This window comes from Hemicordylus capensis, chromosome 5, assembly GCF_027244095.1.
Source record: "Hemicordylus capensis ecotype Gifberg chromosome 5, rHemCap1.1.pri, whole genome shotgun sequence".
Lineage (NCBI taxonomy): Eukaryota > Metazoa > Chordata > Lepidosauria > Squamata > Cordylidae > Hemicordylus > Hemicordylus capensis.
The window spans coordinates 142,812,752-142,840,168 of NC_069661.1; the positions used below are offsets into that span (position 1 = coordinate 142,812,752).

Sequence of the window (27,417 nt, forward strand, 5' to 3'; positions counted from 1 at the left end):
ATACTTAATACATTTAAGAGTTTGTTTTTGTTTCCCTGCTCTTTCTATAAAGCTTAGTTTCTGTGTTAATTGGTATAGGCACATTGAGATGTTTGTATGTTTAAACTAATACAAGTATATTATTTCCTTTTACACCACAAGTGGGAGCTAAAACTACTTTCCTTTCATGTATGATGGAGGTTGCTGGACATCCTCTGCTGGAGCTCTCAGACAGGGCCGGATTAAGCTAGTGTGGGGCCTGTAGCATATGTTATAAAGGGGCCCTAAATTTTAAAAAATGCACATAAATATTAAAACATAAATTATTTACTTGCATAGTAAAATAATTCAATTTTTTCATTTGCTATATTTTGGAATATGGGAGACCAAGCCACAAACTCACACAACAACAGTGAACATTTATATACCGTTTTTCAATCAAAATTCTCAAAGTGGTTTACATAGAAAAATAAAGAGTGGATAGATGATTCTCTCTCTCCAAAGCGCTCACACTCTAAAAAGAAAAATGTGGTAGGCACCAGCAACAGCCCCTGGACAGTTGCTGTGCTGGGCCTTCTCTTAAAAGGCACATTTAGCAGAAAAGGGATATTTATTGGAAGCCGGCCGTGCAGGGCCCTCGAAAACGCAGGGCCCGTGGCAAATGCTACATTAGTTAATCCTCCATAACTCTCAGACATTTAGCAATATTCTGCCTCGATACAACTTTGGCTGCAAGCAGACATTATCTGAGCTCTGGTAGCCATTCTGCATTTTTTTGCATATGTCAGCTGATTAATTATATTTCAGTCCCTTTAATGCAAACCTAAATTGCAAGTAAAATAAATATCAAAATGGTATAGGCCATCTGGAGCTGATCCCTTTCAAGTTTTACCAGAACATTTGGCTCAAACAGGAACATTCCACAATGTAGGCTTCAAAAGCTATAGATGTGTTCAGAAGATGAGAATACAAAGGTCTATTCTATGTCAGCAAAATCCTAAATAGTTCTGATTTGGAGTAGACTTGGGCTAACTGTAACCCTTCCCAAACTGAACTGGAGATCTGTCTGAATGCATGAATTGGTGCATATCACTAAGGTTGCCAGATAGTTGCCTGAAGATGCTGCTATGCTGACCCTTCTCTCCTAATCCACTATTTTCCCATCTTCCTCTTCCTTCTGCTATAGCAAACATGACTCCAGTTTTACTCCACAGATGGTGAGGATGGTGGTGGTTGTCCAGGTTTTAATCTGGCTAATCACACCCAAGTGGCTTCAATGCAGGCTGCACCAAGACCTTAAAAACAACATTATGTTAAGTGAAGGTAAACATATAATCAGGGCATTAAAATTAAGATGGTGTATGAATGTATATATTTTAAAAAACCTATAGAAAGTATTTTATTAATATTTGCTATGGTCTGTTTTCATAAAGTGTGAAGTGAGCTTGATTGAATTTGTGAACATTTCTGTGTTTTCTTTACTAGACAATTTCTTCTGGATTTGGGTCATGGTAGTATTCCTAATGGCTGACAAGAATGCTGGCTTTCTGTATATTATTTTAACTCCTTAATCAAATTGACTTGATTAAAAATGATGAAAAGGTAGGAAAGAAAACAGAGGAAGGTTCTCTGTATGTCTTTCCTATTTTTAAAATACACACTGTTCAGTTGATTACACGATCCAAGTCTTACTACATGCATACTACGTTTAGAACAAAAGCTTGGAGACTTGTTTCCATAAAAATTAACTTTGACAATTTGTCAGCGCTATATATTAAATGGACAAGTTCCAGCTGTTCACATAGAAGTGTCATGTATAAGGACAACAGTTCTCCCCATGTGAATTGATATGATCCAATTCCTTTCAAGCTGTATAAAATAATTCAGATAAACATTTTAAAAGTTTAACATTGCATATTAGGATATGTGGTTTTTCAGGAGGTACTTGACATGTTCCAGTTACTTGACATATTTATCAAATCAGAACTTTTTTAAAAAATTTGAAGTTGTTTTTTTTCCAACAGTCACATAGCATACAGAAAAGAAAGATATAAATAACAATGGCTGACACCCAGGCTAAGAAAGTACTAGTGCTGCTAATGCTGTGCTGCTAATGTGGTACAATGGGGGAGGGGTGATTTTCACTGCTCCCCTTCTCTCTGAAGCCCACAGTGGCTCCCCCCAAAATATTTTCCTGATGGGTGTGTGACCCTCAAGGACATATTTTCAGGAGTCTCAGTCAGCTTCAGAAGAAAAAGGAGATTGATGAAAATCAACACTTCCCTGTGGCTCCAGGCAGCATAGCATCACTGTCTGGATGTTGGTCACTAAAACCTGGGCCAGTCTAAGAAGTCAACAAAGAGAGAAAAGGGATCAGAGTCAGCCAAGAAAGTCTCCCCAAAAGACTGGTGCTATCTTGTAGATTGTGGGGTGGTTGAATTGTTAGTGAGTGGATGAAATAAGAGCAGAGGCGTATCTAGGGAAAATAGTGCCTAGGGCAAGCACTGAAATTGCGCCCTTGTCCAAACAGGAATGATGGGACTTGTAGTCAACAATATCTGGAAATCCCTGTTAAAAGGAACACTGTACCATCTAGGCATGGTGTTCATCAAAACCTGAAAACATGAGCCATCTCTGTAAAAGACTTAGAACAACAGTCAGGAGTTATGTGAGGATTCCAAGCGTCATTTTCTCTGTCTCATATCATGCTTTTTAAAAAACATGACTTTGTCCTAGACTAGAGGATCACCTGCCCAAATAGCCACTAGCAAAATAAGGGAAAAAGAAGGTGGTGGTGGGGTGTGTGTGTGTGTGTCTATAAACCAGTGAATGATTCCTGCCAGCCTTTGTCTTATGATGACTGTTGGCTCATGATGGGGTATATGTGCATTCACCACACTAGTGCTTACTTTGACACCAGGAGGGAGGAGGATACATTAGTTTGCCACACTAGACAGAGGCATTTCCAACAGGAGCAGACAGCCAAGTTCTGCCAGGGCCAAAATCAGCCCCTGCCCAACTAAGAAATCATTGTAATTTGCCCCTTCCCATCACAAGCAGTGTGCTGTTCTTTTATTATTGATTCTAAGTCTCAGATATCCCAGTCATGGATGGAAAATTCAAGGTCAGTTTACAAGAGACACATTTTCTACATGGAAGTTTCTTCTGTGCAGGTGTTGTGCAGAACCCACGTGTAGTGACCGCCAGGGGCATAGCAAGGTTGGAATGGGCCAAGATGAGATTTTAAAATGGGCCACCAGCCCCTCAAAGTCCAGGGCCTCCACGCACCCCAGGCCCCCAAGGATTTAAGTCTGATATTTCAAAATAAGTATGCTGCCTGGAAATACATTTCACTGAATACACACACGGACACTTCACAATATATAGTGATATACAGTGAATACTATATATTTGTGCTACTTTTAATGCCTAGAACACACCAGAAACACTAATTATTAAAATGGCCTCCTCTCTGCAGATTAGCAAAGGAGACTTTCAACCATGCAGGGTGAGCCTATGTTTGTTTTCTCAGAATTCTTGAACAAATTCAGTAAAGTTTGATTCCAGGAGGTTTTTCACACGAGGCTTTTAAAGCCCTTTAACACACATCTTCTCTGGAATGGAGGTGCTGCATTCACATGTTGGCCAGACGTACCCTGAAGTCCTGTGAGTTATTGGAGAGCAGTTCACACACAAATAAAATAAAATAAAATAAAAGCACAACACATGCTTCACAGTTCTCACTCAGACCTTCTGGGTTGCAAAACAACTTGAACAGAAGTGCATTTATACATGAACTAGTATTTTTAAGCCCATTATGATAACGGGCGCTAACTTTCTATCCCGTCTTTTCTGTCTCTCTCTCTCTCTTTCTGTCTCTTTTCCCCCCCCTTGTCCCCTCTCTCTTTTTGTTTTTGTTTTGTTTTTGTTGTTGTCTCTGTTTTTGTTCTTCCTTATTTTGCTTTTACTTTTTTTGGGTGTGTGTGTGGATGAATAACGGCCAAAATGGCCCATGAGAAGGTGGCCGCCCCCGCCTATCGCCCTCCCGCGCACCTAGCTGCCGGAGCCCACCTTACCCGCTCCAGCCCGAAGGAGAAGAGAGGAACTCGGGAACAGAGCTACTCTCTGTGTTAAGCTGTTGCCCATACTGTCTCAATGGACGCAATAGGCGTCCTTTGCGTCCATAGCGGCAGTTTGAGCAGTGACTTAGCACAGAGAGGAGCTCTGCTCGTGAGCTCCTCTCTTTTCCCTCGGGCTGGAGCAGGTAAGGTGGTCTTCGGCAGCTGGGTGGGCGGGAGGGCGATAGGCAGGGGCGGCGACCTTCTCATGGGCCATTTTGGCCCTTAATCTTTTTGGGGGGGGAGCGGGGAAGGTGATTTTGGGCAGCTGGGAGGGCGGGTGAGCAGGCGGGGGCGACGGCTGTGAGTGGGCGGGGGCCTCGTTGGCGGCTTCGCCGCCACCTCGCCCAGCTTCATTTTGGGCAGCTGGGAGGGTGGGTGAGCAGGCAGGGGCGACGGCTGTGAGCGGGCGGGGGCCTCGTTGGCGGCTTCGCCGCCACCTCGCCCAGCTTCCCTGTCCCCTGTCTCGGTCTTCCCCCGCTGCCATTGCCCTCGCCTTTTTCAGGGCGGCCGCTTCTGGTTGCCTCAGCCTCCTCTCGCCGTGCCGCAGCTCATGGCCGAGGCGGCGGCTCTGCCGCCGCCTTGGCCACTTCCCCCCGCCGCCACACACCGGGTAATGGCCGCCCGTGGCTGTGGGACACTGGTGTCTGTGGTCCTGTGTCCCTTGGGCTCTTCTGGGCCTGCGCTTCGCGCAGGCCCAGAACATCCCAGGGAGGCAGGGACGCAGATCCCCAATGTTCCAAAGCCACGACCACTCACTTAGCCTTTTATTATATAGGATGAATGAATATAATATTGTTTGTTCCAGAGGTTTTTGTAATTTTCTGCCATGAAACAAGCAACAGGCCTTTTTAGATAGTAAAAAGCCAGAAATTTAAAGCCAGAAATTTTTCAATCTGTTTTAAATTAAATATTCAGAGACTTCTCAGTCTCCCCCCCCCCATATCAAAGCCCTATGGCAAGCAGATCCCTATATACCTGGGGTGGGGGGAGGGTAAACACAAAAAGGAATTCACAGTCTACCTTGCAAAAGCTGTGTTGGATGGTCTGGGCAGAGAGTCTGCTGCAGAGAACTCTTCCATCCTGCCTCCTTCCTGGCTTGCTGGGGAATGCCAAGTCCAGGCTTCAGGGAGGCCTACACGGAGGCCTCTCTGGAAGCCCCGCCCACCTGCCAATCAGCTGAGAGGCGGGGAGAGAAGAAGAGCTCTCTGCAGTTTGCAGGCCGCTCGGATCCTAGGCCAGAGCCGGAGGGCAAGGCAAGCAGGATGGCAAGTGGCTGAGGGGCCCTGGGGCCGGGCCGGTGGGCAATGCGTTGGGGGTGGCAGGAACTGGCGTGGCGCCCCCTCCTCAGTGGCGCCTAGGGCACGTGCCCTGGCTGCCCCCCCCCCAAGTTCCAGCCTTGAATGCAGGTGGTGTGCCTTTCTCTTGACAAGATGCATCCTTTCTTGCCTCGTTGCAGGCACTGTCATGGTCAGGTGTGCAGTGGCTTGTGATATCCATGTTGAGATCTGATTTGGCAATTTGGCTGAGCCAAGGCAAAGGGATGTGAATCAGTTGCTAGGCAACAGCAAGGGAATTTCAGCTGCTGTTTTGTTGGCTCCCCGACCCCTGGGCCAAATATCCCATTTACTTTTGGAGTTGGCCCCGGGCTAGCATATATTGATACAGATATGAACTATTCCCTATCAGAAGAAGAGAGAGAGAGAGAAAGAAACTATTTGCTAAATGTGCTTTCAAGATTCAGCCATCTGATCTTGGCAAAATAAGGAAATTCTATAAAAGTAGTTCCATTTTTATTAAGGGGCATCCAAAACAGTCATATCTCCTGGAGCTGTTTATTTCTCTTAAGTTAAAACAATTAGTAGACTAAATGTTGGTCACTCTGGCCAGGAAATTGAATCCTTTTAAGAAAATCAATGTATGACCATCCAGTTAGCATAATGTTGATAAAATGTAATAATGGTGTCAGGATTACAGAAGCTCTCTCTTCACTTTTAAAAGGAAACTGACCTTGAAGATTGGATGATATTCCTGAATCATTGCCAGAGTATCAAGCTTGTTGCTTAGAGCTGTCTGAATCAGGCGCACCATTTTTCTGAAACATCACCTCTTTGCATTACTGCATTCATGGGCACAGCACTCCCATGGTGATGTGTTGTTCTAGGTGCAAACACTCAGCCCAATGTATCCCATTAAGAAGGCATCTTCTGTTGATTCTAATGATTCTTCTCAGTGCATGCACAATGAGCCTCAAGAGCAAACGTATTCTTGTCCTTACAACTTGACCATTTTTAAGGGCTGTTAGAGATGGTCAAGGACAGGCATTCGACCACTGAGTTGTGTAGCTAATGCAGTGGTCCCTGCATTGCTGTCTTATTTCATTGTCATATCAAATCTAACATCTGCAGTGACAAGTGCTCTCTTTCAGGCTTTCCTTCTTCTCTCTTCTCCGGCAGAAAAACAGCCTGGAGGCTAAAGGTCTAATCTCATTGCTGATCCTGCATTTGGGAGGAGGCCTGCTATGTAGGGGGCCTCTTCATTCTCTTTCCCTGAAGTCTCAGCAGGGATGGATTGCCCTGGGTGGAGGTCTGATACAGAACTCTCATGATATAAAGGTGGTCTCCTTGGGTTCTTCTGCCAGAGTACAAGCAAGGCTGGAAGGTCCTGTGAGGTGGCCTGATATGGAGGCTGCCTTTTTTGGTTCTTTCCTGTCATGCTCTACAGAGAGCCACCCTCACGGCTTTTCTTCCTGCAAAGGAAATGGAGGTGCCACCTCCTAGCTGTTTCCCCAGGGCCAAATCAGTCACTCAGTTTGACTCCACCTGGATCTAAGCCTCCAGCTGCTGCTCTGGATCTTGGTGGAAAATAAGAGGGCTGGAGAATAACATTTGGCCTCGAACTTGGGCCTTCCAGCTGTTGTTTGATTACAGCTTCCATAGTCCCCAGTAGTTGCAGTAGCCAATAGTCAGGGTTGATGGGAACTGTAGCCAAACAGCAGCTGGAGGGCTGGAGTTGTGCAGCCCTGCCCTAAATCAAGCTTCCTCTTCCGCATCACCATTCCATCCTCTTCCACACGGGGCAGATCCCTCTTCAGGGCCAAAATCCAGCCTCCTAGCCATACATGTTGGGGCAGACAAGCTCTGTATGAGCCTCCTGGCAAGGAACTTTCTATCTTGATCTACGTCTTGAACCTCTCAAACATCTCTTGGCCCTAAGTGGACTGGCCAAGAGAATCTTTTCTGTAGCTGAGTTTGACCCAAAGACCTTTTTACCCAACTCTACCCAAAGAATATTCAAAGCAAGACAAATGTATTTTCTTTAAAATAAAACATTTTATTTTTTTAAACAATAAATATGCAAGTTTTATTTCTGTTCTATCTCTATATCCTATTAAAACAAATATTTAATATTTTAAATATATATACACAGCATTTTATTGCTACTTATATAAATAGTAACACAGTTGTCTCTTTTAATTTGCCTTCCCCTTCTTCCTCAGCAATGTCCAGCTCCCTTGGAGGAACCACGATCCCCATAGTGGCTTCCACCCTGGCCAGTCTGCTCCTTAGCTGCCTCAACTGTCCCCTCAGTGCCTTGAAGCTTTGTAAGTATTCCTGGCAGCTGTGGAGGTCTCTTTGGCCTTGAAGGGGAGAAAATAAACAGGGTGAAGGGGCCTGTCCTCCACCATGTCAGTCCTTGCACAGACTTCTAGTCCCCTTCCATGCCCAGCACAGACTCCTCCTCTCTGTCTTGAAAACCCTCTATGGCTATATACTGCCCGGTGAACTTGCACCTCATCAGGTTGATTTTTGCTCTTCCAGCTTCTCTGTCTTCAGGAGCCACCTGAAGGTCTCCTGCTCTCTAAAACAACTCTTTCTCTTCCCTCTCGCTGAGCCTAGGGTCTGGAACAGCCACTCAGATGTGGTCCCTCATCTCTCTCCTATCCCTTCAATGATACCTGAAAACCCACCTCTACTGCTCAGCCTTTGGCATAATGCCTCAGTAGAGGCAGCTCCATTGGCTTGAATTGAATGCCCCTTATGCTTTCCTCTCCCATTCCTCCTCTTCCTCACTTCTCTCTCCAAAGCCAAACTTTAGACTGTATGCTCCTGGTGGCAGGGAACTTTTGCCCATGTACATTGATGACACTATAAGGAGGATTTGCAATATGCACAATTGTATATCATCCTCCTTGGTTTCCTATTTCATCTCAGCTTAAACTCAAAAGGGCTGATATTTGTTTTCCTTTTAGCATTCATATTCTGCTCTTCCTCAAGCAGCTCAGGGAGGTTTATACATGGTTATTTTTTCCTCACAATAACCCTAAGAGGTAAGTTCGGCTGTGGGACAAGTGACTGGCCCAAAGTCACCCAGCGAGTTTCATGGCGGGATGAGAATTCAAACCTGGGTCTCCCTGGTCCTAAGGAGGTGCGGCTGAAATACATACACATCTTTTCCCCACTTGCCCCCACCTCAGCTTCCCTCTACTTCTTCTGTTGTATCCCTGCCTCTGTTTTTAGACTATAAGTTTTTTAGATTGAAAAATCACAATGAGGATGGAAAAGGTAGAGGTTATGGAGTGCTGCCTCTGTGAGACTTACGGTCACGCAGCTGATGGACCTGCATCTCTGCCAAACTCTGCAGATTTTCTTTCAAATTGCTGAGGTCCGGCTCCAGAGGAGGTGGGGAAGGAGGAGGAGGTGGAGAGGGATGCAGGAGGAGGGAAGAGGTGGAGGTGGAGGGTGGGATGGAGGCAACCTCAAGGGAGGCAGAGGACAATGATGAATCCGACCCTGAGGGCTGGAGAAGTGCAGCAGGGTCTGCAGGAACATCTGCAAGAGAGAAGCAGCAGCAGGAGGTCAGCTCCAAAGGCTGACATCCTACCACACCCACCATCACTTGCCCTCACTGCTCACTCTCAGAAGCTGCTTGGATTGCAGGCATTGGAGCTTGGACACATGAAAGACAGAAAACAAAGGAACACTTCAGCAAGCACTGACAACCCACTCACAGGCCTCCCCCCTGAAACCTTAGATGCAGACTCAAATCAAGCATTTCAACATGAAATAAACAAAAGAGCCGTTCTTAGCCCAGCAGCAATTTCAGGGGCATGTTGTGAACATACCTTCCCTTTCCCACCACTGCAGCCGAACTTCAGTGCGGTCGAGCCTTGTCCACATGTGTCCAATTTGCAGGTTGATGGCCCGGAGAGAACAAGGGAACTGTTGGGAAATGCGGCTAACACTCAGTTCTGCAAAAAGAGAACAAAAAGGAACAAATGTTGTATGTGCTGACCAGGCTGAGTGCTGGTGACTTGCAAAAACGGCAGTGTTAGGGCTTAGTCCATCTTCTGGGCTGGGTATCAAAACTGTAGCTGATCTTTGTGCTGGGTGTATATGCAAAAGGTTTCTGAGGTGTCACAATACTTACGCTGCTGGACATAGTCATTCTGTAACTCTTTGAGGAGTTCTACATCTTGCTGAAGATAATTATAAGCAATGGAAGGCTCTAGTAAGGGCTTTGACACAGAAGCTCCTTTCTTTGGAGTGTCTGTGAGGATGGAAGGACCTGGCACTGCGGTATCCTCAATGAGCACTTTCCCCAATAGGTCATTTGTGATGCAAGGTGTTGGAAGGGGTTCTGGCATTGAGGTTTCCTCAATGAGCTCTTCCTCCAGGATGTTATTTGTCATGCCAGGTGCTGGAAGAGGTTCTGGCACGGAAGGTTCCTCAATGAGCTCTTTCCCCAGAGTGTCCCCCAAAACATTGGGGAGTCCCCCAGAAAATGGTGCAACGTGGGTTAGGTTTCTGGGATGACCTGAAAGAGAGGAAATAAAGCAGGAATCAGGAAATGATCATGGCTTGTAGGCCTGATAGAAATGGCCTCCCTTTTCTGCCTAGGTTAGCCAGCTGGGAAGTAGCCTGGAATTGTGGGTGAGGTGGGCCACCCAAGGGACCAAGCAAGGAATGAAGAGGAGTACATTGCATAGCACTGACTGGCAAGACAGCCCTCACCAAGTACACTTCAGAAGGGAGTGCAATGGCCAGGCTCTGTCTGCTGTACATACAAGTGCAGCTGCCTTCTACCAAGTCATACTCTTGGCTCTCTTTGCCCTACTCTGGCTGGCAGCCACTCTTGGGCAGAGGCCTTTTCCTAGCTAGCTAAGATCCTTTAACAGAAGATGATGAAGTCTCAACAGGAGATCTTGTGCATGCAAAGCAATTGTTCCACTACTCCCTTCTGTGTGAGGAAAGAAGCTTCTCCTTTGAGCAGAATGGGAGCTGATGGTTGACATGGACTATCTCTGGTTCACGAACCAACCCCCAGTTACAGCCTCTTGGCCTAGTGGGGTGGGGGGTCTTGAAAATCTGCCTGGATGCCATAAGCAGGAAACATAGCTGTGATCTCAGGAATGCGGGCCTGGCTCCTAGAGGTAGAAAACTGTGGTCGGAGAAAGAAAGAGTCTCTTTGGACCAAGCTCAGAGCACATTGGCCAGGAAATGTTGCCCTTGTTTTCAGGTGATCCTCCAATTCTATCTTGACCCATGTAATTGTCAAAAAATGAGATACTTTGGAAATAATTAGCTTCCTCTTCTTGAAGGCAGGGAGAAAAAGACCCAGAGGATGTTTTGGGGCTGGGTGTGGGCAAAGGGATCTCACAGGACTTTTTCAAAAGTGCACAACCTCTAAAGGAGAAAGACCAAACCTACCTGCCTGCTGCCACAGCCCTTTCCCCATCTCCTCCTCGAATGGAGGATAGCTAGATGTGACTCACAGAGCACCCCCCCCCCCCCCAGTCTCCTCTAACACTTTCGGCTGCATCAACAGCAAAGGATAGAGGTGGCTGAATCTGCCCTCCTGCTATCCATCCATCAGATGGATGTCTGCCCATCTCTTTCCATTGTCTAAGAGAAACAGTTCTCCAAGGAGGCTTTCCCTGGGGGGCTGGGGAGCCCTGAGGAGAAGCAGGCACTCTCATCATCCACTTACCTGTCAGTGCCCCCTCTTCATCTTCATCCCTGCAGAGATAAGGAGAAATATTCTTAGTAGCAAATCACAGGAAAGAGAGGGTCTCCTCCCCCAGTAATACTTGGGGTATTACTAGTATTACTAGGGGTATTACTAGTGTGTGTCCTCCCTCTAATTTTAATTCACATGCAGCCAAGTATGTCCTCTCCCCTAATCCTTCTAGCTGGCCCTGCTAATTTTTGATGATTCCATAGTTGGGAGCAGTGAATGTAATTGCCATTGAATGTCACTCACTGCATTTTGCTCAGAGTATTTTTCATTGAGGATTGACTGGTTGTGGCGGGGCGGGGGGTGGGCCTGCTCTCGTAGTTCACAGTAATGAGGCCAGCTTTCCCACCCCTCTCCAGTGTAGTTTCTCCACTTTTTAAAAAGCCCCCCCCGAAAGGGACACATACATGCTGTTTTGTGTTTTAAATAGGAGGGAGGCAACCTGCCAAAGGTATCAAGGGGACAGTTGATGAAATTGGCATTTGATTCAGCAGCCAATTACTGGCATTCTGAACATGGAAAGGAGATGGGCTCACCTTGATGAGGCAATATATGCCACACTTGGGTTTGAGCTATGTCTGAACACCTCCCGCTCATCACTCCCCCCCCATCCCTTCAGCTGGCCACACCGGAGCCAAAAGCATTAAGAGGAGTCAAGGGTAGAGAAGAGAGCAACTCACTTTGGTTCTGCCTCTGGGTGAGACCTATGGGAACATGAAAGACGAAAAGGTTAGGCATGTTCTTGGAAATAACATGGGGGTGCTGGGGGGCCGCTTTTGAAGTCAGCTTCAACTGGGGGGCAGGATTTCCCCACAACCCCCCAAGTGGGCCCACAGGAGCCAGCCAGTAGCTCCTGAGTGATACAGCTTCACCGGTCTAGGACCTCCAAGCTTAAGAAACACAGTGGAAATCAGCCAAGCAGGTGACCTTCGAGGGCCGCCTGCATTTCAAGGAGAAGCTGTGTGGTGTGAATAGTGGTGGTGAACTTGTGACCACTGAACTTGTGACCAACTTGTTCCCACAGGGAGCACAGACACGTGTGAACACAGCAGGCTGGGCTTCAGTTCTCTGCCCAGACAGGCTAAAACAACGGAAGGGCATCTTTAAAAACCAAGTCCACACCGCCATTAGATTTTGCTTCACCCACCATGCCAGAGACTTACCTGCAGGCCACACATGACCAACAGCCACCCATCTTGACAACTAAGCTGCTAATAAACTGACAGCTGAAGGCAGCCAATTTATCGAAGATGCTTCAGCTAATCTAAAATGCTGCCAAGTGAGCCTGCTGCAGAATCTTCGCAGGTTTCCAAGGGGAACCATGATGGCACAATTCTGTGGCTGACTGTGAAGTCACAAGTTACTGTTACTGGTCATGCTGGCTCTGGTTTGAATCCAAACACTGTCTTGGGGGTGCAGCTCAAAGTGTCAGAGCACCAGGGACGAGTCATCCCAGTCCTGCCCTCCCTGCTCCCCACATGTCACTTTCTATTCATTTGACTTTCCCCTTCTGTTAACAAATTCTGAAGGAAGGGGCTGCTTGTGGATAGGGGTGGGCTGCAGCTGCTGCTTGTACAGTTGGACACAAAGTTTATAATAAGCCTTGCATGAGTCCTCTGTAACATGTAAGAGGGCAAAGGCAACAGCCACATCCATTGCATGTCCCCAGCTAATTTCCCACCTAATCACTTAGATTAGATTTCCACCTAATCACTTGCTGAAGTCCTTTAGCTAGTAAATTCCTCTAAATCACATTCAGCACTGAGGCCCATCTCTGTTCAGAATACACAAAAAGAAAGCCAATTAACTTGTGGAACTCACCACCTCTAGATGCGGTGATGACCACTGGCTTAGATGGGCTTGAAAGGGGGTTAGAAACATTCATGGGGGAGGAGAGATCCCTCTGTGGCTATTAGTCCTGATGGCTATAGAGAACCTCCAGGTACACAGGCAGAATCCCAGATGCTGGGGACATGCAGTGGGTGCGGCTGTTGCCTTTGCATTCTTACATGTTACAGAGGAAGCATGCAGGTTTATTATAAACTTTGTGTCCAACTGCACAAGCAGCGGCTGCAGCCCACCCCTACCCACAAGCATCCCCTTCCTTCAGAATTTGCTTACAGAAGGAAAAAGGCGAATGAATCGAAAGTGACTGAGAGGGAGGGAGGGGAAATAAGAAGGACAAAGAAAGAGGGGAAGCACAAAAAATGAAGATGGCCCACAAAGAATGAGAGGGCGCAGCAGAAGGCTGTAATGTACTTTTTGTATAAGGTTATGACAATGGAAAGCAAACAATTATCCCCGCCCCCTCTGTTTCTTCTTAGGAAACAACCCACATTCTTATTAAACTCAATAGGCCCAACTGTACAAAATCTTAGTTTCTGCTGCACATAGTTTGACATACGGCACATTAAAATGAACATTGGACAAAGGGACCTCCTCTCTGTCCTCTCAAAAGACCCACCATGCTAGCTCACGCCCCCACAGGGGATGGATGAATCCCGCTAAAGATGCTACTCTTACATTTTTAGGCATTCTAGCGATTGCTTCCCTACAGCTATTATTTCTGCCACTATATTTAAACCATATGTTGTTGTTGGAAGTGCTTTTGCTTAATGTTTTGTTGACATTCTGTCAGCTGGTATGTACCCCTCACTTCCTGCCCCTCTGGCTGCTGCCGCCACCAACAGCACTGCAATTACTCTCCAGTATATTATTTTATCAGGAAGCAAAAAGGTGTCACATAGAAATACAGAAGCACTCAGTCGCTGTTGAAAGTCACTTTGCTCAGAGTGTTTTTGCTCAGAATGTTTTTCCTCAAGGATTGACTGGTTGGTAGGGCGGGGGGGGGCAGAGGCGCTCTTACCCCCGGACATTGGGGCCCTGGTCCACGGCCTCCAGGGGCAGACTCCAAATGGTCGGGGGGGGGGCCCTCCTGCAACCACCTGTGCCCGCCTCGCCACACCATACGTCCAGTGTTTTTGTTTTGTATAATTTAAGCGAGGAGTGGCAGTTGGGGAGTGAGCTTAGCAAGACTTGCCTACCTGCTCCCCCAGTGTTGCCCGAAGTGACCGCTGGGCTTGTCTATTCAGCCCAGTGGCTCTTGATAACTGCGAGGTGCTCCAGCACGTGGCAGCATGGGCTTGTGGCAATCTATTTTAACTGCACCGGTGCGCTGTAGCACCTCGCAGTAAACAAGAGCCTCTGGGCCGAATGGACAGGCCGAGTGGTCACTCCGGCCACCACCACTGGGGGGTGGGAGGCAAGTCCTGCTCAGCTCACCCCCCGGCCCACCCCTCAGCCACACACATGCCATGGTGGCTTGAATTATGCAAAAACAAAAAACAGAGGCATGGCGTGGCGGGCGCAGGGTGGCTGCTGGAGGCACCCCAATTGCCTAGGTGCATCCCTGGCACGGGGAAGGGCAGACCTGCTCTCATAGTTTACAGTCATGAGGCCAACTTTCCCACCCCTCTCCACAGAAGTTTTTCAACTTTTTAAAGAGCCCCCCGCCCCACAAAAAATAAATAAAAATAAAGGACATGTTTCAGGTGAAAGAATGGCAACAAAAAGAAGAAGGACCTAGGTGAGTCCAATAGAAACTCTATATTGCACCACAAGAACCCACCCACACAAAACCTTTGCTGTATGCAATATTAAATAAATCTGTAAAAAGACATTAAGGGGACACATTCAACTGCAACCTAATATTGTAAGGATTTTTCTCAAAACATACCAAAGGATGAAAGTTGCTGGATATTTAATATATACTGTTTTAGAATTACCCACATATATACTCAAATCAATACATAAATCCTTAAAATCATCAAAATTCACATACACATACACATTAAAATAACCAATAATACCCATTATGTTAATATTTTGTAAAAATATTAATACATAAAATCTAAAAGCACCCAACTATTCTTTCAATAATCCCTTCGTTTTATAGCTTCATGAGTTCCAAACTTCCAAAAGGTGCACAAATGCAAAGAAGGGGTCACAAAACTCTATATGGACTTCTTGTACCACATGTGCTGATGTTTTAAAATCCACATCCATAAGTAGCTTCCTCTGTCTCAAAAAGGTGATAAAACCAGCTCCACATTCTACAATGCATGTGTAAGCACTCCTTTCTGTACTGAGCTGAAAATGTCATCAGTATCTATAGGCCTATTCAGATATTAGAATATGTTCATATGTTACAGATGCTACACATGTACACATTTTTCTGTGAATGCTTGTACATGGATTCATTTAAAAGGTGGACCTGAGTACAGGCCCCTCAAACACAGGCTACAGATATGAAGTGTACCATTGTTTGTGCATTGAACGTAACTTGTGAATAGGGTTTATTTGTACACATAATATGCTTTCAAGGACACTGATTCCAAGTATGCTTACATGGCAGTCCAAGGAGCACACTTCAATTTCCTTAAAAGGAAACAGCACTAGCATTTTTGCTGTTTTGCTTGCAAACTATATCAGGGGCTATCAATGGCCAGTTATGGAGAAGATGGCATGATTCTGTCATGAATACAATGTAGCAACACATGTATTTTGCCATAGGAATGTTTACAAAATATATAATGTATAAAGGTGGCATAAAGACACTTGTTGATACCAGTGCTGACAAGGCACATGTGAATCCATGTCAGCATCCAGACTGCTGCTGCTCCATTGCACTCCTGGGAGCAGGGGCATATCTAGGGTGGGGCAGGCAGGGCACATGCCCCGGGCACCACTTGAAGGGGGGCGCCATTTTTTAAAATTAAAAAATAAAATAAAAATGGCCACCAAAAACAAAATGGCCACCGTGCATGCTCAAATGGCCTCTGTGAGTCCCTAGGCCATGCCAGGCCTAGTAGAGGCCATTTGAGCATGCGTGGAGGCCATTTTGTTTTCAGCCATTTTAAAAAATATATATATTTAAAAATGGCCACTGCACATGCTCAAATGGTCCCTGCGAGGCCCTAGAGGCCAGAGTGGGGAGGGGAACCTTTGCAGACCCCCTCATGGCCTTTAGGAAGCCCCTCGAAGGGGCTACAGGTGAATTGTTTTTTTTTTAAAAATTAATATAATATAAGTCTGTACACATATTCCGATTGGCACTATGTACAGTGAATCAGGGCTTGTGAATACTGAGCTGAAGCTTATGAGCTAGGACTGTATTCATTTGCTCTTGCTTTGCTTCTTGTGATAAGTGAGTTAAATATGATGTCTTAATAATATGGCTATTAATGGTGAGTTTGTCTTTGAATCAGTGTGAAATCCTTAGTTTTAAGGCCCACTGGAAGTGCAAAGAGGCACTTTTTAAACATGGTGATTCTCTTTATTTAGCAGGGGGAGAGCAACTGGCCCTATCGACCCACAGCACAGTACCCCTCCAGTGACTGTTGCTGGTGTCTATCTTATATTTCTTTTTAGATTGTGAGCCCTTTGGGGACAGGGATCCATCATGTTTGTTTGTTATTTCTCTATGTAAACCACTTTGAACACTTTTGTTAAAAAATGGTATATAAATATTTGTTGAAATTTGAAGATCCAGAGTACCACTGTGTCATTTTGTGCATGGGGGAAGCAGCAGTATTTGACAATCACCCCTACCATATGAAGCCCCTTGTGCATCAGAAAAATATGTTCCAAAGGGCTGTGAAACCCTCAGGGACATCTTTTTGGGACACACAGTGGGCTTCAGAGGGAAGGGGAAGTCAAAATGTTCATTTTGACTGTCATTGGACAGTCTCCCATGCAGAGGCATATCTAGGGACAATAGGGCCTAGGGCAAGCACTGAAATTGCGCCCCCTGTCCAAACATCTGACACCCATCTTTCAGATAACTTTACCATAATATCAGCTGAAAAATACAAGTCAAGCTTGTTAATCTTTTAATATTTCAAAAACTATATGGCAGTGGACATAGCCAGACCAAAAAATGCTGGAAAACTACAAATTTCAGTATCCTGGAGCTCATGAAATACCCAAATACTATGTGGAGGTATACTTGGAAAACTAAACAGAAGTGCCTATCTAATTCTCTACTATGCACTGTAGCATCACTATTACATAAGTTTTAAAAATAAATTGAGAATTTGACTTTTCCCAGATACTCTGAAAATGCAGAGTAAACTGCGTCACTGCTTGGAATATATTCTAGTATTTCAGACAGTTAAAATGAGAGAAAGAGAGCAAGAAACTCCCAGTGGGCCTTAAAGCTAAGGATTTCACACTGATTCCAAGACAAACTCACCATTAAAAGCCATATTATTAAGACAGCATATTTAACTCACTTATCACAAGAAGCAAAGTAAGAGCAAATGAATACAATCCTAGCTCATAAGCTACAGCTCAGTATTCACAAGCCCTGATTCTCTGTACATAGTGCCAATCGGAATATGTGTACAGTGACTTATATTATATTATTTTTTTAAAAAAACAATTCACCTGTAGCCCCTTCGAGTGGCTTCCTAAAGGCCATGAGGGGGTCTGCAAAGGTTCCCCTCCCCCCTCTGGCCTCTAGGGCCTTGCAGGGACCATTTGAGCATGTGCGGTGGCCATTTTTAAAAATATTTTTTTTAAAAAATGGCTGAAAACAAAATGGCCTCCACGCATGCTCAAATGGCCTCTGCGAGGCCTGGCATGGCCTAGGGACTCACAGAGGCCATTTGAGCATGCACGGTGGCCATTTTGTTTTTGGTGGCCATTTTTATTTTTATTTTTAATTTTAAAAAATGGCGCCCCCCCCCTTCAAGTGGCGCCCGGGGCACGTGCCCTGCCTGCACCACACTAGATACGCCCCTGAATAAGAGTACCATGTCTTTCCCTTCGCTTGACAATCCAGTAATTTTCTATAATGCAGCAAGTTCATTCACATGCTCTACTGTTTGCAGTTCTTGGCATTTCAGCTGAAAGGACATATGTTCTTATCCACTAAACTGGGCAACTTCCTACCCCCCCAATTATTCCCATTGGATGCCCCACAATAATGAGGATTATTAATCAGGCTGGTTAGCTTAGCATCTGTTACAGGCAAATTGATGGAAAACATTCTCAAGATAAAAATTTTTCAACATATTAAGAACAGGCCGTGCTAAAGGAGAATCAGCATAGCTTCTGCAAAGGTAAATATTGCCTCACTGATCTTTTGGAGTTCTTTGAGAATGTCAACAGGTTTGTGGATAAAAATGATCCAGTTGACATAGTATACCTGGTTTTTCAAAAAGCTTTTGACAAGGTTCCTCATCAAAGAGAAAACTTAGCAGTCATGGGATAAGGGAACAGGTTCAGTTGTGGATTAGTAACTAATTGAAGGACAGGAAACAGAGGGTAGGAATAAATGGATAGTTCTCTAAATGGAGCAGGGGCGTAGCAAGGTTGTAGTGGGCCCAGAGATAAGATTTTAAAATGGGCCCCACCCTTCACTGAAGCTCAGCTCATATATCTATATCTATATCGCCTATGTGCCACAATAGAACATCACCCTAAATTTTTTTTAAAAGGTTTTGTAAACTGTGGACGATGCAAGTTATTTAATGGTACTAGAGAAAGACATGCTGTTCTGGTAGCTCCAGGTCTTAACACTCACATCAATTTTGGAGAATGAATACAACTGAAGAAAGCCTGGGCGGGTGCACGGCTGGGGGAGTCAGTCATGTGACTTGCCTCTGGGGGGCCCCCAAAGGCAGTGGGCCCCTAGACAACTGTCTCCCCTTACCCTATTATAGTTATGCCCCTGAAATGGAGGGAAGTAAGAAGTGGGGTCCCCCAGGGATTGGTACGGGGACCGGTGCTCTTTAACTTGTTCATAAATGAGTCTAGAAGTTGAGGTAAGCAGTAAGGTGGCCAAATTTGAAGATGAAGCCAAACTATTTAGGTTAGTGAAATCCAGAAGAGATTGTGAGGAGCTCAAAAGGATCTCTCCAAACTGGAGAGATGGCAAATGCAGTTCAATGTTAACAAGTGGAAAGTGGTGCATATTGGGGTGAAACCCCCCAACTTCACATATATGCTGATGGGGTCTGAGCTGTCAGTGACTGACCAGGAGAGGGATCTTGGGGTCATGGTTGAAAGTGTCGACTCAATGTGTGGCAGCTGTAAAAAAGGCCAATTCCATGCTTGGAATCATTAGGAAGTGAATTGTGGGGGGGGGGACACTGCTAATATTATAATGCCCTTATATAAAACCACGGTGCAGCCACATTTGGAGTACTGTGTGCAGTTCTGGTAACCATATCTTAAGAAGGACATTGTAGAACTGGAAAAGATGCAGAAGAGGGCAACCAGGATAAGGGGCCTAGTGTACCTTCCTTACAAGGCAAGGGTACAACAGCTGGGGCTTTCTTAGTTTAGAAAAAATACGACTGAGGGGAGACATGATAGAGGTCTATAAAATCATGCATGGTGTGGAGAAAGTGGATAGAGAGAAATTTTTCTCCCTTTCACATAACACTAGAGCAAGGGGTCATCCCATTTATTTATTTATTTATTTATTTACATTTTATATCCCGCTCTTCCTCCAAGGAGCCCAGAGTGGTGTGCTACATACTTTGGTTTCTCCTCACAACAACCTTGTGAAGTAAGTTAGGCTGAGAAAGAAGTGACTGGCCCAGAGTCACCCAGCAAGTATCATGGCTGAATGGAGATTTGAACTTGGGTCTCCCTGGTCTTTGTCCAGCACTGTAACCACTACACCACTCTGGCTCTGGATCAGTTTCCCATGAAACTGATTGCCAAGCAGTTTAGGACCGACAAATGAAGTACTTTTTCACACAATGTATAATCAACCTATAGAATTAACTGCCACAAGATGTGGTGACAGCTAACAGCCTGGATGGCTTTAAGAAGGGTTTAGATAAATTGATGGAGGATAGGTCTATTCATGGCTGCTAGTCTGAGGGCTAGAGGCCACCTCTAGCCTCTGAGGCAAGATGCCTCTAAATACAATATGAGTTGCAATATGAGAGAGGGCATGCCCTTAGCTCTTGCCTGTGGGCTTCCAAAGGCATCTGGTGGGACACTGTGTAAAGCAGGATGCTGGACTAGATGGGCCTTGGGCCTGACCCAGCAGAGTTTTTCTTATGTTCAACTCAAATCTAGCAGATTCGAGTGATATGGTCACCAATCAAATTGGCCTGCGGTCTAGTGGCTAGATTCGAGCTTGAATCGATCCAGCCTGATTCAACCTTGAATTGATTTTTTAATTCATTTTGTGCCTAGCTTGCTTCTGTCTCCACTTTGTGTCCCTGAAAAATTCCAATCTTCCAAGCTTCTGTGCCACACTGATTGGCCAGTTTGCAGTGTGCAATGATTGACTGGCGATCCCCCTTGCTTTTTGGTTGGCTTATTATTCAGATCTCGTGTTGCCAGGGGGAACTGTGCCAGCATTGACTGGGAGGAGGGACAAGGCATTTGGAGGTGCTTTTAAATGTAGTTAATAACAGAGGGTCCCCTGAGGCAGCTATTGCTTCTTCCTTGTGGGAGAAAAGAGAAGAACCAACTGTGCTGGCTTCAACTTCTGGCTGTGGAGGATTCTTCTTGGAGGACTGAGCAGCTGCTGCTGAAGACTGAAGATTTGATTTCTTCGTATCTGCGTTAGAAGAGAAGAAGAAGATACTTCTGTTGGGGGGGGCAGAAGAAGATTCTTCTCCCCCCCCCCCGCCTGAAATCACTGACTGAGCACCCAGTGTCTGCCTGCCTGATGTGCTAGAGAGAAGGGGCCTGTGGCCAGCCCAGGTCATCTCTCCCCCCTGCTCCCCCCTTTCCCCCTAGTTTTCATTTTTGGCTGACTCCCTTTTATTTTGGGGTGGCTGGGTGCCAACCCCATGGTGCCTAGCTGCTCTCCCCCTGGATGTGTGTTCCTGAGTCTGCACTGCAGCTGAAGAGAGAAGAGAGGCCTATGCTCACGCTGAGACAGAGACCCAGTAACACGGGCAAAGACATCTGAGGGTGAGTCATAGACCCCATTTTGTTCTCTCTCTCTCTCTCTCTCTCTCTCTCTCATGCACTACCAGAGCACACTACACACATCTGTAAATTATTATATATTGTCCCTTTTCAGGTTAAAGAGGATTGTGTGGTGCATTTGGTTTAATCCTTTAAAAACAAATTTATTTTTAGGTGTTAGGGTTTAAATAGGGGTTCTGTAGGAGGGATCCCCGTTAGATAGGTGTCGGGAAAGGGAACAGTTAGCAGAAACATAATTGTTTCCCTTCCCCCACTTCTTAAAAAAGGGTGCTGGTGAAGTCACCCTACTCCCCCCCCCCACCGGAACAGCTACCCATCCCTTTGCCTGCTTTATTTCATTTTTTAAAAACCCTCCTTCAGCTTTTGTGTGCCCACTGGCAGTACGTGACACACTCTTCTGAAGTCACCCACATACTTTTTCTCCCCCCGCAACAGCCCCCCCGATTTGTATGCATTAAAAAACAACAACCCTGCAGTTTTTGTGTGCCCACTGGCAGTGCGTGGCACACTCAGCTCAAGTCAGCCCCCCTTTGTCCTTCTAAATACCCAACTCTCCATCTAATTTTTTTTTAAAAAATAAAACCCCTTGTTAGTTAAGGCTTGACCCCCCCCCAAAAAGAGATGGCTGGGAGAGTAGGTCGTAGGGGTAGAGCACCATGGAGTGGAAGAGTTGATGCTGGTCTTGTCGGGGGCAGCAACAGGGGCTTACTCCCCGAGTTGCCCCTGCTTTTGTGCACAGGCTAGATTTTTCGGATCTTCCTAGTCTTGCACAATGGCCTGTGGCTGGGCAGGAGTTGGGGAGAGTGCTTCCCCTGTCAGGGAAGAAGCTCTTCACAGGCCAGCCATGGAGGAAGTGCAGGCGGAGCTGGCTGCCAGTCCAGCCAGATCCGTCTTGCCATCCTCCCCAACGTTCCTAGGTTGAGGAGGGGAGCCCCTGGGCTGTGTCTGAGGAGGGCCAGTATTGTGCTTCCCTGCCCTGGAACTTCCCAGGCCAGCTCTGAGGGTGGTGGTGTACCTGAAAAGGAACCAGCAGACCCACCAAAGTGGCCATGTGCTGGAGAGTCCCGTGGCAGAGTCACAGTGAACTGCACAATTTTATGTATGCATGTTATTTAATTTGCATTGCACAAAATACTGCGAGGCCAATGACAATGGTAGATGGACCTGTGCCATGGCCCAGCAGCTCCCACACATCTAAAGCTGTGGCTGGTGTGGTGGAGTAGGCAGGAGGGTTGATTTGATTTTCATTAATGTAATGTTGGCATTTGCATTGTTGGTTATTGTTTGTTTTGCTCTGTTGACTTTCCCCCCTTTCCAGAGAAGCACTGAAGCTACCTACAACCTTCACACCAGGCACACAAGTCACTGTGCGGCCTACACGTGGGTCACAAACCCATCTCTCTATGTCCCAAATGATCGAATCACCCACTACTAGGAGGCCCCATCCCCCTGCAGAAGTATCCTCTGTGCAAAAGGATATGCATAAATTACCCAAGGAAAGGGTCCCTTCTAAGGGATTCGTCTTCAGTCTCTTCCTCAGACTGATGTCCTTCTTCCCTGAGACCTTCATACTCCATGAAAGCAGACAAGATGTCAGCCTGGGAGTGGGATGCCTCTGTCACATCCTTGAAGTCTCATCCACATACCCCTCCACCTCCCTGAGCTTCTTCAGGTCAGCCACCTTGGCTTCAAGGAGCTCTCTGCACCGAGGATGCCTCTGAGTACCAGTTGCAGGGGAGTAACAGCAGGAGAGAGGGCATGCCCTCAACTCCTGCCTGTAGGCTTTTAGCAGCATCTGATGGGCCACTGTGAGAAACAGGATGCTGGACTAGATGGGCCTTGGGCTTGATCCAGCAGGACTGCTCTTATGTTCTTATGAGTGCACATCCATGACTTCTGCCTCAGGCAGATAGTCATACATGCAACACTATGTGCAATACACTAGGAGGCACCCCCCTTCAGATCCCTTCAGATTTTAGATCAAGACTCCAATTCAACTTCTTAGGGGACTTTGTAAACATCATGATTTTAGGTTTTTGGTAATAAGCCTGCATGGAATCTTCCCCGCAGTAGCATGCAAGAGCCCACAATGCTCTTTTTAACGCAATGGGCGGAAGGGATAAAATCATAGCATCATCCACATAAAGGAGCGCAGGTATGTGCTTAGATGCTAATTTTGGAGGGTGGTGATCTAATTACATAACCTCTCCATGAAATGATTTATATAAAAAAATTTTTAAAGTGGGGCTAAAATGCAACCCTGACTTACACCTTTCTGGGTAAGAATTTCTTCTGAAAGCTGTCCATGTGCATTGCATCTAACTCGCAAGTGGGTGATCTCATACAATTTGTAAATAATAAGAAGCAATCTCTGATCAATTGAGGAGTCTTTTAAGTTTTCTCCATAGTTCCTCCTGTGAAATTAGTTCAAAAGCAAATTTAAAATCCACAAAAGCAGCATATAAGGCAGAATGAGAATTCTGAGTATATTTTTCCACCAAATGATGAAGGACCAAGCACTGCTCTAAGGATGAACAACCGGACTTAAATTCAGCTTGCTCCTCCACTAGAATCTAATTGCTCAAAGAACAATTTGTTACGGGATACCTTGTTCTTCCCCCCTTGTTTTCTTGTTTATATATTTGCTTGCTTTCTTCTTTAGGGGAAAAGAGAGAAAAGGTTTGCTTCCTCCCCTGATCTGAGCCTTGTCTTCTCAAGAGCTGCATCCAAACAGCTTCTTTTTGGTTGTTGTCTTTAGTGTGTACAGAAATGATTTGTGGATAGTGGATCATAGTGTGGAGGCTGACTCTTCCTGTCCATCTTGCTGCATATTACATTACTTTGATATTGGCTTACATGACAGACTCGTTCTCCTAATTTTAATGGGGTTACTTTGAGTAATTTTCCTCACCATGTCAGCCACCTTTATTATTGATACAGCTTTTCAACCAAAAGAAAAAAGTCTTAAAGTGATTTGCATAGCAAAAGAATAAGAAAAATAAGATGTTTCCATGTCCCAAAGGGGCTCACAGTCTTGAAAAGAAAAGGAGGGGGAAAAACAAACACCAGTAACACTGGGTGGGAGCTAAGCTGGGATGAGCAGGGACATGCAATATATGCAATTAAAAGACTGATCTGCATTGATAACATTGCTATAGCTTATGGAATGTAAAAGATTAACCTTAATAAATGTTCCTAAAATACCCTACATATTTGCAGTTGAATATTGCATATAATTACATATTGGTTTTGTCTTGCAGAGAATCTCCCCTCCACTACAGAAATCCCTCTGCTAACCACCATCACCACTGAAATCTGAAATAGTTATCATGAGTTCAGCATTTTAAAAACAGCAACAAATGTATAAACACATTCCAGTCCCATGTGGATTTAAAGAAAGGGGGTGGCTCAACTAAACTGTATCTCAGTTGTACTTTTATCTTTGTCTATATACGTCAAATCAGTAACTGGGCATTCCAGCTCAGATTTTGCCCACCGGCCTTGGGAATAGGAACTCTCTCTTGTGGTATCTTGAAAGTGAATCCACTTTGCTTTGAAGATTTAGACATTTTCTTTATTTTGCAGCTAGTTCAGGTGGAACAAAAATATATTGAAGGATAAATCAAATACCAGTAGGAGGGCCACCCACTGTCTTCATCTTCCTGCTGCAGTCCCATGCTCTCAGTTTTTACTCCCTTTCCCCATTGTTTGCAATACTTTATGCTTTGTACTTGTCATTCAGTCAGACAATTAGAAGACTTTGAAGGACATCTTTAACTGTTGGAGACACAAAGAAGTTGACTGTTGGAGAGGAGAGCTGGTCTTGTAGTAGCAAGCATGACTTGTCCCCTTAGCTAAGCAGGGTCTGCCCTGGTTGCATATGAAAGGGAGATTAGAAGTGTGAGCACTAAAAGATATTCTCCTCAGGGAATGGAGCTGCTCTGGAAAGAGCAGAAGGTTTCAAGTTCCCTCCCTGGCTTCTCCAAGATAGGGCTGAGAGAGATTCCTGCCTGCAACCTTGGAGAAGCCGCTGCCAGTCTGTGAAGACAATACTGAGCTAGATAAACCAAAAGTCTGACTCAATATATGGCAGCTTCCTATGTTCCTATATTGATAGGTTCAAGAAGAACAATATACATTTGTGAAGGTTGTCCTGATTGTTCTCTCTGATTACTCAGATTTGACCTATTGTGACCAGGAACGGTTGGCAGGGTTTCCCCTCCCCTTCTGTATGTTAAATATTTCCATACATTGCTTCTCAGCCTTTTAGCTAAACACATGTACAGTCTATATTCCTATACATATATACTTCTTCTGAGCCATGAGGAATCAGAGACAGGAAGTGATCTGTCATTGAGATGCAAGCACTTCCCAGGGATATCTTGGTATATGCTTTTTGTTTATGCTCTGCCATTTGACTCATCACAAATGGAGGTGGGCGTCAGGCTTGAGGCCTGAACTCGAGTCCAGAGCCTGGACTCAGGTTCTGAGCAGGAAGAAAACCAAACAAATCCCCATCACCAACCCTGGGAAGCCAGACCCAGACCTGGAGAGATTATCTCCCCTAACCAGTACTCACTTCAGGAGCTGAACCCAAATGTACCAGAAATGTCCCATTCTTCAGTGCCCACTCACCAAAACAAGAAACATACCAGGTGAGAGTTGGCTGAGAAACGAGGGGCCTAGGCCTGCGTCTAGGCCTGCGTCTTGCCCTTTTAAAGGATGCACACTCTGCAACAGAAGGGTGTAGACGGAAGGAGGCAGTCAGGGCCAAGAAACATAAAATAACTTGGTGCTGGGACTTTGTTGGATCAACTTGCTCCCTTGGAGCTTGCCCCTGTTGGAGACAAGACTAAGCCAGGTCAGTGAGAACATTAGGTTAACAATGACTGTGGTGGGGCAAGAAATGTTCTACCTTGCAATGTGTCAGATGTGGTTTTTGTCAAGACAAGATTCCAGGAATTGTGTATGTGTATTTTTAACCTCCATTCGATTTAGCATTTTCATTGTTTCTGCTGGGATTCATGTGTGCTGGACATCTTGAACTTTTTAATTGATGTTTATAGATGTGACACAACACAATAAGGCTGTTCTCATGAGTTGTTATTATATGTTGTTGTTTATTATTAGTAATATTCATTTTTGAAAGTATCAGGCAGTCAGAGCTGCCCTGGTGACTTCTTCAGAATACATTTACTCTCCACAGAAGCAACCTTTTGTAGCTGGCGTGGCTTGTACCGTTCTTTTCCTGTGAACATGTTGATTGCTGTGAACATGTGAGTGGGTTGCCTCAGGTGTGGCTAATGCTGTGGAGCACAGGAGGCAGCAAGGGTCAGACCTCCATCACCACTGCTGCCATCCTGCTTTCCAATGTCACTGCACTACCTCACTCTGCAGGGGCAAGCTGTTAATTTTCTACTCTGCACCCTGTTGGAATACACCTTTTCTTTCCCCCTCCCCCAAAATGAGCCAGGAGTGCCCCTGTTGCCACTACCTGGCTTGGTGGCATAGTGTGAGAGTGCTCACATGTCACCACCACTGCCCTTACAACATGGCCTGAGAATGCTGAGCCCCCACCCACAGATGGGGCAGGGCATCATATTTGCCTCAGGCACCAAAATGTTTTGGACTACCCCTCATGGCTGAGATATTTGCTAGGAATAGCCATTAATATTTTATTTATTTATTTATTTTATTAAATTTATACCCTGCCCAAACTTACGTCTCTGGCCTGCTAACAACAATTAAAACACATATAAAAGTTAAAACAGTTAAACATATAACACATATAAAAGTTAAAACAATACAGTAATTTAAAACCCATAAAATTAACAGTACTTTTTAATTAAAAACCTGAGAAGGCTTGGGTAAAAAATGGGTTTTCAAATGTTTTTTTTAAAATAGCCAGAGATGGGGAGGATCGTAACTCAGCAGGGAGCGCATTCCACAATCTCGGGGCAGCAGCCGAGAAGGCCTGTCTCTGTGTGACCACCAAACAAGTTGGTGGTAACTGGAGACGTACCTCCTCAGATTACCTCAATGGGCAGTGGGGTTTGTAGTGAAGAAGATGCTCTCTTAAATACCCAGGACCTAAGCCGTTTAGGGCTTTATAAGTTATAACTAGCACTTTGTATTTTGCCCAGAAACCTGTCGGCAGCCAGTGTAACTCCATCAGCAAAGGAGTAATGTGGTCTCTCTGAGATGACCCAGAGACCAACCTGGCTGCTGCATTCTGAACCAACTGAAGTTTCCGGACTACGTACAAAGGGAGCCCCACGTAGAGCGCATTACAGAAGTCAAATCTGGAGGTTACCAACAAATGTACCACTGTTTTGAG

General features: G+C 45.4%; 1 protein-coding gene and 2 long non-coding RNA genes across 3 annotated transcripts in view; 1 reads left to right on the forward strand and 2 right to left on the reverse strand.

Moving 5' to 3' along the window:
- Window positions 1-394: 394 nt before the first annotated feature.
- LOC128325698 (uncharacterized) lies at window positions 395-5,258 on the reverse strand. Its single transcript, XR_008307565.1, has 2 exons — window positions 5,121-5,258; window positions 395-1,274 (listed from the first exon to the last, which is right to left on the reverse strand). It is a non-coding gene; the product is annotated as an uncharacterized LOC128325698 (long non-coding RNA).
- A 2,149-nt stretch (window positions 5,259-7,407) lies between these two features.
- Window positions 7,408-12,561, reverse strand: LOC128327505 (uncharacterized). Its single transcript, XM_053256334.1, has 6 exons — window positions 12,278-12,561; window positions 11,795-11,818; window positions 11,088-11,116; window positions 9,528-9,914; window positions 8,699-9,348; window positions 7,408-7,737 (listed from the first exon to the last, which is right to left on the reverse strand). The coding sequence occupies exons 1-5, from the start codon at window positions 12,307-12,309 to the stop codon at window positions 9,200-9,202; spliced, it is 621 nt and encodes a 206-aa protein (XP_053112309.1). The 5' UTR covers window positions 12,310-12,561; the 3' UTR covers window positions 7,408-7,737; window positions 8,699-9,199.
- Window positions 12,562-25,528: 12,967 nt separating this feature from the next.
- Window positions 25,529-27,417, forward strand: part of LOC128326682 (uncharacterized) — a 50,941-nt gene continuing 49,052 nt past the window's right edge. Inside the window, exon 1 of the long non-coding RNA XR_008308192.1 lies at window positions 25,529-25,941. This is a non-coding gene — a long non-coding RNA (uncharacterized LOC128326682). The remainder of the gene's footprint in view (window positions 25,942-27,417) is intronic.

Coding starts and splice junctions, on each gene's coding strand:
- LOC128327505 (XM_053256334.1), bottom strand. CDS start 12,309: ATGGGTGGCTGTTGGTCATGTGTGGCCTGCAG. Junction 11,117..11,794: donor CACCCAGAGGCAGAACCAAA/GTGAGTTGCTCT, acceptor TTATCTCTGCAG/GGATGAAGATGAAGAGGGGG. Junction 9,915..11,087: donor TGAAGAGGGGGCACTGACAG/GTAAGTGGATGA, acceptor CCTCTCTTTCAG/GTCATCCCAGAAACCTAACC.